General features: G+C 40.9%; 1 protein-coding gene across 1 annotated transcript in view; it reads right to left on the minus strand.

Moving 5' to 3' along the window:
* clybl (citrate lyase beta like) overlaps positions 1-6,247 on the minus strand; it is a 56,399-nt gene extending 50,152 nt beyond the window's left edge. Inside the window, exon 1 of the mRNA XM_058081793.1 lies at positions 6,184-6,247. Within this exon, the coding sequence (XP_057937776.1) occupies positions 6,184-6,227 (44 nt within the window). The 5' untranslated portion in view covers positions 6,228-6,247. The remainder of the gene's footprint in view (positions 1-6,183) is intronic.
* Positions 6,248-12,690: the final 6,443 nt, after the last annotated feature.

The following is a 12,690-nucleotide window of genomic DNA, read 5'->3' on the forward strand; positions in this document are numbered from 1 at the left end:
CAAGACCTGCAGCCCTCAGTCCTCTATTCTATTAGGAGAGTTGTATACTGTATACTGTATGCTTTAACAACAATTAGCTTTGACTGGCCCAGAAATCCAATGCATACACACATGCACAACCTGCCCTCACCCCCCAAGCTGCTTAACAAACAGCCCGCTATAAAAAGTCAAGCCTTTAGAGTGTTGTGTATCAGACAGGAAATGCTGGCTAAATTACACCTCATCACCCTGGAACTAACCGATTGTCACCATGGCAATGAGCCAACTTCAGAGGCGTGAGAAGACCAGAACCTGGGCAAAAGAGGGTGCAAGGTGTGTGCGGGGGGGGGAGTTTTCATTGAATAACCAAAAAAAAAACAACACTGATCAAACGATGTAAATTCACTCCTATGTGAGTTTAGGAAGTGCAAATTGAAAGCAAATCTGTGTCCATTTAATAGTTTGGAGAAAAAGGTGGTTGACAACCTGGAAGTAATATCCTGCCCACACACACTTAAACGACTGCTACCCAATTAATACTACACGGGATAAACCATAACAACAGGCTCGTAAGGAAGCCATTAGGAATGATTACGCATACTTGGAGTGAACGTCTCATGAGGTAAGTGAAGTTAAACACGTCATAACAGACTACAATGTCGCTATCAGCACCTAATAAGAACGTAACAAAAAAATCCATACATAGTGAAGCTGGCATTGTGCAGAAAGCTTCATTCAGTGAGTATTAAAGGCTAGTTGGCTGTATGGGAAGTCAGCGTGCATCTGCAACCCTGAGCAATATTGAGTTCAATACTAGCATGGAAACAGGAGTTCAGAACATTGAGTGAGGAATTATTACGTCCCATTGCAACGCATCATTTGTATAACAAATCGCCATTAGTCTGTCAAGAAAATGTAATCGACCACTAAAAATTTAAATAAACTTGATAAACTTAAATAATCAAATTCGGATTATAATAAAATAAAAAAAATTAAAAATCCACCAAAAAATTTTCATTTTTTTGTTTTTTTCATACACTTGTATGACCGTTAAGAATGTTGAAAAATGAACGATATGATGTGTAACTGACATAAATAACCTTGGCATTAAGGCTTCATGATTTGCCATTAAAGACAGAGCGTTACTACGGAACTACGGTTAACTTATTTTTACACATGAATGCCCACTACGATGAGGATATTTCCAATGAGAAAACTAATTTCTCCACCCAAACAAATAGGGACCAGTGTCAGTGTGCTTTACGTAATAACTACATACACCAAAGGTTAGGGAAATAAATTCCAACATCTTCTTCCTGAATTTGCACATCTGCAAAGACCAAAAACAAAGAACTTGTGTTATCCATCAAAACAAAGAACATCCCCTGTCTCTTCATTTCATACCAAACTTCAACTACATAACCTATTAGCCAAGAACGAAATTCTTTTGTTGCATTGTTCACACATTCCTTGCCGGCTGTTTATACAGATGTGCACTCCAAGGGTCCAAAAAAATCCTCTTTTTTCTTTCCGAGGTTGAAGATGTGCTGTTGATCAAAGGCTTCTGTGCTGGAGCTGAGACACTTGCTTTGGTTGTTTTCTTTTCCTCTGGGGGATACAGAGTAACAGATCCATCTGTTGGCCGCATGGATCCACCTTTCGCAGGGACAAGTGTAGCGTAGGGGCCTCTTTCCCTCCGCCAACTCTCCCCCTTCCAACACGTTTACTCAGCTGGGCCCCACACTGGCCACCAGAGTTTGTTTTCGCATAGCAACATGTGTTAACTTAATGCTCTGTAACACATTTCAAAGGCGGACTTTAACCAGGTCAACAACAGGTAATAGAGCCATTTATTGATGCATTGCCTCAAAGATGGCAACATTAGAAGAAGGGTCATAAAGACCCCGGTACAAATACAGAGTCCTGATACAACCTTTTCACTTCTGATCCAATATCATCACAAATTACTTATTTTGTAGTATTGAATGTTACTTGAATGATATTACTATTGGATATTACTCAGAAAACAGTAATCAGCAACAGCAGGCATGAGAAAAACTGACCTAGTTCCTTCTTTTACGCATCAAGGGTTTAATTTTATCGACAATGAAGTTGCAGCTAAGTAAAATATAGCAAGGTTCAAACTGCTCAATTGAGCATTTAAACCCGACTTTACCCACCACCGACAGGGGCTGGTAATCTTTTCTGTTATAGCTAATGACTTTTTGTAGTCCCGTGAGAGTTTCCAGCGTGATACTGCTTCAAATGTGTGATGAGTTAAGTTGGTGAGCGAGATAATCTTGCAACATCTCACCTATAGGTCTTCTGCTAAACACGGTTGTACTTTAAGTCACACATTGGTTACTTGAATATTTGCTTTTAGAGGAATAAGTGGCCAAAAAAAAGCCAAAGAAAAAGCCTAGGTTTGTTAATGCTTTCTGAAATGAAGTTGAGTGAGTTACACCGAGATTTTGCGTTCGGTGGTTCAAACTCAGATGTTTTCTGCAACTGTTGAATTGTTTGAATTTGGATACTTTCAAGTTTCCACTGTACATGAAGAAAAAATTAGAGGGCTTATAAACATCCATACGCAAATGTCAACACAAGACAAAAGACAAACACTTTTAAACCGAAAAATTAAACAAACGTTTGGATAACCTGGCTAAAGAAATTGGTTATACAGTTCCCCTGGTTGTTTTCCTGCCTGATTGGATTATGACCACACACACACACACACACACACACACACACACACACACGGCTTCCACCGCAAATCAATGAGGAAATGAGGTGTCAACACATGGGTGTTTATTCAAACACTCATTTATTTTTCTACCGGAAGCCGAAGCCCAGACACACGAAGAGTGAAGGTATTTCACTGAGGATTTCCCCATCACTATCCATAACCACTCACATGGAAAACTTAGCAACTTAGCAAGTAAATCCTAAACAAATGTAAGTTGATGTACTTTTGCAGGTATTCAGAGGTATACAGTTGATAAATTCAAGGTGCATGATCGAGCGAAAATACGTAGTAGAGGGAAGACAGCAGGAAAACTGTCGGCATGAAGACTCACATAGTGGCGCTGAAGGTTATATTCTTTCAGCATTGCAACATGCTGTGAACACACCACGCATTCAGCTTTCGCATGCACTTCCGTGAATAAATAGTAGGATGGTCACTTTTCTTGGAACACTTGGCACTCTCCGTCCATTATTGTCGAGAGACATGTTAGGGTAATGAGGATGCCAAAGAAAATTACACTGACGCGGCTAAAACACAAGGTGGTCTGGCTGCATTTTACTTGATCTGCGCTGATATAAACAGTTTGCTTGCGTAACACAGTTACTGTAGCACCATCCAGTGGCCGTAATTAGAACAGCAGTTAATTTTATTAAAAATCGCATATTTTTATACTTTATAAAATCGTCTCACCGGCCTGATTAAACCCATCTGCGGGCCTGATGTTTGACACCCTTGGTCTATAGCAACAAAGTGTATTTCCTTGTGTCTACACGTACAACCGCTTTTGTTCCATTACTTACACAAGATTCCAGATGCGCATACCTCATTATCTGAAACCTTGGGATGGTTTAACACAACAATACAACATTCTAACTACATTTATAGGTCAGAAACATGCGACAAGCATAATAGGTCCCCTTTAAAGTTTTGACTCTAAATACAAAGCTTTGTGTTATTATAGGTTGTTAGTGTCAACATTTCAGCCTTTTCCTCGTTTCCTTTTGCTCTATTATTACCATTTTTTCTGTTTTAGAATCATTTTATTTCCGCAGTGATGCAATGACAAATGAGGTATGGTGCACAGATGGCCCCTGGGCCGCACATTGGCCACACCTACTTTTGGGGTCATACTAGTGGTGTCTGCTCTATGAGCAAAATATAACTCCTTTTGGCTTGTTGGAGTGAGTGAGTGTGCCTTAATTTTGAGGGAGCAAAAGCAGACTTTGAGCGACATTAAGTCATGTTACCATCGTAATAAAATGCCACACATCCGACAGTAGTCATAATTTAAAAAAAGGAAAAAAAAGAAAGTTAGCCCTCCACACAGGTAACTTATATTAATTAGTAAGGTACGTTAGCTTTAATTTCACTGATCTTTGCTACGTTAAGTTCACCTAGCCACGGATCTTTCGTTCTATTAGGGACGAGATGATGCAAATCATAACATGTTCAACTTGGTGTTTAACCATATTTTCTGTATTCTTTTACATTTTATTTTCACATTCTCCCGCACCTTCAAACCTCCACTTCCTTCTTTTTTGTCTGTGCGGGTGACGTAAGCGATTCCTCGAGGCAGAAAAAAATCCAACTATTTCTTGTAATCAATGTACTCGTACTGGGACTTCACATACACAAGTAAAAATAGAAGCGACCATTTTCATTGGGGAATCGGACAAATTTAGAGCGTGTAAACTGAGTGATTGAGCTTTTACTGTGTGAAAAGGGGTCACAATCCCCACACTTAGGAAGGACCTTTAAAACACAATTTGGCACAGCTTTCTGTTGCAATTGAAAAAAAGTCCCCTCCCAACTGATGTGAAACTTTCTACCAAGCCAGCCAAAGCACATGCACTGTGTCTCTTAATTGAAAACGTTATAGGGATGCATTACACTTGGGGGCGTTTATAAGTGCCGCTATAAAATCCTAGCAGGCCCCCAGAGGGAGGAAACTGGCCATTAGCTTATAAGGTGCAGACCTCAGCTCCCTTAATTGACAAGCTCTAGGCTACTTTCATCACTTGTCGACTTCATAGCAGCGGCCAATGCTTCCTTCCCGGAGGCTGTTGCATCTTTGACACAGGGGTGTTGGTGACAAAGAGCAGTCTGCCAAGGCAAGGCAAGCGTGGCTCTAGGCTGTCCATAAAAAAAAAAAAATCACAAAAAACAAGCGTGCACATTCCACTTCCTTGTTTCAGCCATCTAACCATGCAGACGCCATATCCCAGACGCCACAATGGATCCCATTAGAAAGATATGGCCCTTTGTTAGGGCTGTAAAATGTACCTATTACTTTTATTACCTTGGTAAAGGCAACAGGTATTGTGTTCATCACTGTATCTTGGATTGTTAATGGGATTACACAAAAATTACACAATTAACTCCTTGAAGCAATTGAAGCAAAATGGAGTGTAGTACTTGGCTGCAACCAACAGAGGCACTGTTAATTTAGTCTGAACTTGTTTGTTTAATCATGTTCGGGGAAGCTGACATCATGTTTGGGCATTATTCTACTCAGTGAGATGCTGTCATGTAAAAGGAGTTTAGAATGCCAACGTTTTGTTTTTCTATGTTGCATTTTTTGTGCATTAACTGTAATTAAATGTAGTCAATTATAATAAAAACAACACAATTTTATATTATTTGTGATCTAAAACAAATCAACAACCAGACCAAGCAGAGTCACCACTCAAAGGACCGTGGAACTGCATTGCATGTTTAGGATCTTGTTGTTTTATTGTACAGCGGTTGTCCCAAAATTGTGCACATTTAATGTTGGTAGTGAAACAGGAAAAACATTACATTGATGCTAAGAAAACACAAGGTCAGTATGAGGTCAATACAAGGTCACAAGTGAATACTCATGTACTTCCATTACTATCTGCAATCTTGCGTATGTCTTAATGTTGTAATTGAAGCCATCGATCATTCAACAATTTACTGATGCTAGGTATAGCACAAGCAGTTGTTTTATTGTGTTTAGTCTATTGTTGAGCGCAATCTTATAGTTTTAATGATATAATAAGTTATTAAGTTTCGTCTACTGCTGTAAAGAAACTTCCAATAGAACTATTCAAATATAGTTTAAGGGGTTCATTTCGTTAAATGTTTAATTTAAAGGGAGACTGGCTATATGAGTCACGCATCGTAAAACGCCAAAAAAAGACCGCTGCTTAACGCCGAAAGTCTGAAAACATATTCCGTTTTTAAAGCACAACATTCATGTTCATAGTGTTTTGAATAAATGTGCAAACGGATGTAAACAAACCAATCAAGCTTCCCAAATTCCCAAGCTTGGTCCTTGGACTGCACTCTAATTCGGCTAGACAGCTCGCAAACTACGACCAAACATAACAACAGCACAAAACAACCTTCAATATTAACTTAAAATACTCGCACATCGTATTAGTAATTAAGTTACTAAGTAAAAGTGCATAAATGCTGCATAAAACTAGACTTACTGTGGAAAGAGTCGCTTGACAGTCCCACTAATGCGCGCCGCCATTTTGCTTTGAATGACGTCGGAGCTTGTCGGGCGATAATTGGCTGCCTCAGAAGCTTCTTATCCCGTGTGATTGGCCATAGCCCCGAGAGTGGGTGGGAACTTAGCGGCAACCAGCTCATTGCGTCAGACGTTCAACCAAAGATCTTCTATGATAACAGATGATTCACTACAAGGAAAGGAACATCAACTCCTCGTGAAGAAAGTAAACATTTCCAAGGACGAAGTTGTTTTATGTTTTATGAGTTAAATTATTTCTGCTCTTTATGACCAACACAATATACTGACAAAAAATTAAGAGGAAGTACCGCAGGACACCAGGGTTCATGGACGACACACAACAGGATCAGAGTAACCAAGATACACGAGTGAAGAATCTTCAGATATGATTCAGTTAATCTACAGTGAAGATTAACTCAACTATCAGTGATGAATATAATGTACATCAAAGCATTGGAATAGCCAAATAGGTTTTTTGTACATCTAATTCAGGCAAAGAACATTTACTAAAACAAGCATATATTTACCTAATAGTAGACCACTAGACTGGTTGGGAGTATTTTTGTGTTTTCTGTTGGCATATTATTTTTGAAAATATATGCTTCTATGCTTATTTTAGCAAATGCTTTGTCTTCTTTTCCTGAATCCACTTAGTTCAGGATCTCAAATGCCAAACACTGGTCTTTGTGTGTGTCATCCATGAACCCTGGTGGAAAAGTCCTGGGTTACTTCCTCTAAATTTTCCGTAAATATATTGGTGTTAAAGTGCGGATATAATTCCAACAACTTCAATCAATTGTTTGTTTTTACTGCTATGTGCAACGTGTCAGCAGATCCCGTCTTCCACGTACTGTGCAAGGTTTATAATAGCACTTACAAACTCCTGAGAAAGTTCTCAGAGTATGTTCTCCGATTTCCGGGCTTCAAACCATTGGACTAACCATTGACTAGTCCCGTCCCCAGAGTTTGGGTTGTTGTGACAGATAAAATGTTTGGTCGCCCGTTATTTCCTTCTAGACATTTTTTTTTTCATCACTTGTTGGGGCAATTTATAATAGTGGCAATAATGTTATGTAAAGTATTTATCAACTACTGTGTGCATTTTAAGAAACATACAAAAATAAAATCCTAATAAGTGACATGATGGTTAATCGGATGACCTGTTTGTGGCTTTCTGCAATCAAGACCTCTTTGCGTCACCGCTGTTTGTGTTTACATTGGCTGCCTCTCCTGTCCCCTCTCAGCGGGATGGGAAGGGACCAAGACAGAATGAAGCTTGTGACCTAGAGAGACTACGAATGGCGCGTCCGCCGCCCCCTCCCAGGAGTCCCACCTCACAGCGGTAGTGAATTACTAGCACTGCCATCAGCCTGGTCCGAGTGTGGTGCACAAAATGACACGCAATATCTGCCGTGATTAAGTCAGCGGGGGTTTTTGCTCCAAATGTCAACATTGGCAGGACAGCCATGTGGGTGTATTGGAGGAGTGAGCATACTGCTGCTTATAATGTACTATCAGTAGCAGCCATTTTTTCTTATTAAACACTGAAGTTGTTTGAAATTGTAAAAAAAAATACATTCATTCATTTTCTACCGCTTATCCTTGCGAGGGTGACGGCCGTGCTGGAGCCTATCCCACCTGTCTTCAGGTGAGATGGCGGAGTACACCCTGGACTGGTCGCCAGCCAATCACAGGGCACATATAGACAAACAACCATTCACACTCACATTCAAACCTATGGACAATTTGGAGTGGCCAATTAACCTAGCATGTTTTTGGAATGTGGGAGGAAACCGGAGTACCCGGAGAAAACCCATGCATGTACGGGGAGAACATGCAAACTCCACACAGAGATGGCCAAGTGTGGAATTGGCGCTAACCACTCGGTCGCCGTGCAGCCGTAAATAGACATATTAAGCGCTATTTTCATCTTCATTATGTGTGATGTAGAAGACAAGCTTTCACTGCTGTTTGATTGCTGTGTTTTCCACTATTTCATGTCTTTATGCAACATATGTACGCTGACATAATTGAATCAATTGATGTCAACGGCATGCACCGTTATTTGCCAAACATTGAGATACAAGAGTTTGTATGTGTAATGTGGTAGCAACCCAACTTTGAGCAGCATAGTAACCAAAATCCCATATATTGTATTTTTAGAACAAAAGAAAAAAAGTTATAATATGACATGTCATGGCTGCACGGTGGTTAGCGTGCAGGCCTCACAGCTAGGAGACCCGAGTTCAATTCGGCATGCATGGGTTTTCTCCGGGGACTCCTGTGACTAATTGGTGACTCCAAATTGTCCATTAGTATGAATGTGAGTGTGAATGGTTGTTTGTCTATATGTGCCCTGTGATTGGCTGGCGACCAGTCCAGGGTGTATCCCGCCTCTCGCCCAAAGACAGCTGGGATAGGCTCCACACCCTCGTAAGGATAAGCGGTAGAAAATGAATGATATGTCATAACATTTTCCACGCATACAATCAGATTGCTTTGGTGTCATCTGTTATGCTGCTCAAAACCACCAGTGGCAACATTGCACATTATGTAGAATGAATTATTATGCTATGATACCCTTACAAAAATTGACTTGTATTTACATTTCAAAATCTTTAAAACATTTCTGTGTAATTCAATTGCATTTTCCTAGTTAAGAAGTTCTAAAAGATGCAAACATAGTTTCCCTTGTTTAAACAATGGGGACCATCCATCCATTCATCATTACATAGAAGGACCAATGCTTTTTTTTGTAAAAAAATTCCATCTTTGTGTTCCCTGGAAACTGCTCCTTTATCCTTCCCCCCATGTCTTCCGCTGATCGAACACAAACGTTGTGTTGCTAATCCAGTAGTGATAGAATTTGGCACACTTTCTTTGGATCACAGCAAGATGCTCAACTTTCATTCTGGTCTCCCCTAGGAACCCCCTGAGCCCTACGAAAGCAACCGACACCGGGTCGCGCCAGTACAAGTACAGAAGGAGGAGGGAGGGTTTTTTTCTGTGTTTGACCAAAATAACACACAAAAAATAGCCTTTGACGAGATCACCAGTATGGGAGCTCATAGGGGATATTTGTGGTTAAATGTTGCAATCCCCCAAAGACCCCCTGTGAGGAAGAAGAATATCAAATATTGTCAAAGGGAAGCTTTTTTTTTTTGACAACATCTCTCAGGCTTCATTAAAATGTTCAACCGCAGCTGTTGTCGGCATCAAAAATAAAATAATATTCACGGCTGATGAGACACTGCCGCCTCACCATGGCATTTATAATCATAAACAATTCCAATTTAAATTCCTCATTATACTGTGACTTTTTGCAAAATGTGTTTTTTTTTCATTTACCAACATTTCATCAGTACCAAGTGTATAATTAATTGGATTTACATGCTTCTGATTTAAATCTGTAGTTTTTACCAGTGACTTCCTGAAGTACATATAAAACAACTTTTAAGCAGCACATCATTCAATTGGTGCCTTTGAAAAAAAAAAACTTCTGTAAGGGCAAAAAAAGGGGGAAAAACCAGTGAGATAGACTTCACAGCAAAGAGAGCAAGATGGACATCAATGCCAGCGATGGCTATATTAACCCATGGCTAAATCCCATCACACAAATGTCAGTGTATCCGTGATGAAACTGTGACATTTAGATCCAAGGTCTCCATTGTGGTTTTTGCAGGGAACTGATGCTTGACCATTCTTCTTCTTTGCACCTGCACTGGAAGCACCGCAAAAGGTTAGAGATCATCATGAAAACATAATGTGTTGCTTTTTATTGCATAATACATGCAGTGGCTTATCTATGTATTAAGGTTCTGTTATACTTACTGTACAAGCAAGCATGAATAATAATAATAATAATAATAATAATAATAATAATAATGATGATGATAATAATAATAATAATAATAATAATGCAATTTGTCACAATGTACGTATGTATGTATGTATGTATATGTATGACAACAACAGTCATTTTCAACACTACAAGGCCGTAAAATTGCACCTTAGGTGACACACCACCGGTCACAGCATTATGAAATAACCCTTACATAAAAGGCACAGTGTTGCCTCCTTATGGCTCTGATTACCTCTAAAGCAAGAAAATAAGTACATTGACTTTGCTTACCGCACGGCGGTCATGTGGTTAGCGCGCAGACCTCACAGCTAGGAGACTTTTTCTTTTTCCTGAGATTACATATTTTTTGGCTCCTAAAATTGAGAATGGCTGCACGGTGTTCGAGTGGTTCGCGCACAGACCTCACAGCTAGGAGACCAGGGTTCAATTCCACCCTCAGCCATCTCTGTGTGGAGTTTGCATGTTCTCCCCGTGCATGTGTGCGTTTTCTCCGGGTACTCAGGTTTCCTCCCACATTCCAAAACATGCTAGGTTAAGGTATGAATGTGAGTGTGAATGGTTGTTTGTCTATACGTATGTACCCTGTGATTGGCTGGCGACCAGATCAGGGTGTACCCCGCCTCTCGCCCAAAGACAGCTGGGATAGGCTCCAGCACCCCCACGACTCTTGTGAGAAAAAGCGGTAGAAAATGAATGAATTAGTATTATTAGTTATTAGCATCATTGCTGGGACGTATGCATGGAGTCCTCCAAAATTGTGGTCATATATAATTTTAACTCTTCTTACCAAGGCACCCTGACTTTATGTTCTGAGGTTTTGCAGCATGTGTATGTTATCAAATGAAAATATAATTTATACTGTACATTATTTTGGTACACGAGAGGACTTTTCAGTCCAGGTTGTACCCCACCTCTCGCCCGAAATCAGCTCCAAAGACTACAAAAAACAGAATTGTCACATGTCATCTGCCAATTATACTTACTCATAACTACATGTATATTGCTATATATGTAATTTGTCGCACGCATGTTACATTTTTCACTTTTGAATGCATTTTGTTTGCTATTATGTTTTGTACATATGGACTTTATAAAGGGCAATCCAAATAACTCTTGTGCTTCCAGCACAAACACACTTCACATACAGCAGCTGTAATACATCCTCTCCCATCACAGCTATTAGCGCAGTATAGCACGGCAAGCCTGATGTGACGCGAGCCGACCACTGGCGAGTCTCACGTGACGAGGACGTACATTTAAGGATAGGACAGTGTGTCACAAAGGCCTCATGTTAACAGAGCAACACCTTGAGCCACTTGACCAAGCGTCACGAGATGTTTAATTATTGCCTCCTTACATTAGCTTGACTTTCTCGCTCTCTCTTCCGTCACCCCTTAGGCGTCCATTTTTTTTTTTTTTTGGTGGGGGGGGTGAGGAGTACCACTGCTCCATCACTAGATCTCTTTTCTCTTTCCTCTGAGATGACTAGAAATGATATCATGACAATTTTTCACGCTCTTTGGCTCAGTGATGTTTTACCGACTCATTTGCCATGATACCTTGTTACGTATCCAGCTGTGAATCGGTGACGTGTCATGGGGCTTGAAACCCGCCTCCTGCTGGGTCTGGCCAATGACCTGGAAGGCAATAGGGAATGCCAGCGCCTGCAGCATGTGCTGGACTGACAAAGCAGGAGGGCACCGTCAAAAAGCCTCTCGTACAAACTTTGGAGATCACTCTGCTTTTAACAGATGAGTAAGCAGCTCTGTTGACTTTTTTTTCCCCCCCATATAAGCTGATAAGGATCTCACGTCACCAGTCAGCCAACGTCGGTCGATGTCTGGGCGAAAACACCGCGGTGAGCCCCACACCCCAAGGGGAGTAGCACGGCGTAAGACGAGCTGGGGTACCAGGATGCAGATGACATGTGGCAGGGTCACTGCGCAGGTTAAGCAACGATTCAGTTGAGTGTAAAGGAAGTGCATCTTGCTTGGCAATGACCAGCACACCAGCAAGAGCGCACACAAAAAAGATTAAACTTTGGCCTTGACATTAACATACCACAAACATGCGTCTATGAATGTAAACATGAGCTTTCGATTTTAATATTGTATCACATACACTGTATCAGTTGAGCTACCATTCATTCATTCATTTTCTACCGCTTTTTCCCCATGAGGGTCGCGGAGCCTAACCCAGCTGTCTTCGGGTGAGAGGCGGGGTACACCCTGGACTGGTCGCCAGCCAATCACAGGGCACATATAGACAAACAACCATTCACACTCACATTCATACCTATGGACAATTTGGAGTCACCAATTAACCTAGCATGTTTTTGGAATGTGGGAGGAAACCGGAGTACCCGGAGAAAACCCACGCATGCATGGGGGAGAACATGCGTTCAACAACTCCACACAGAGATGGCCGAGGGTTGAATTGAACCCTGGTCTCCTAGCTGTGAGGTCTGCGCGCTAACCACTAGACCGCCGTGCCGCCCAGTTGAGCTACCAGTATAGCTTAATTTAACTACACTGCATACATCGTTCAAGTAATTATTGGGATATGTGTCATGGCAGATCACAATCACGGCAAAATATTAATCCC

The sequence above is a fragment of the Doryrhamphus excisus genome, chromosome 9, assembly GCF_030265055.1.
Source record: "Doryrhamphus excisus isolate RoL2022-K1 chromosome 9, RoL_Dexc_1.0, whole genome shotgun sequence".
Classification (NCBI taxonomy): Eukaryota; Metazoa; Chordata; class Actinopteri; order Syngnathiformes; family Syngnathidae; genus Doryrhamphus; species Doryrhamphus excisus.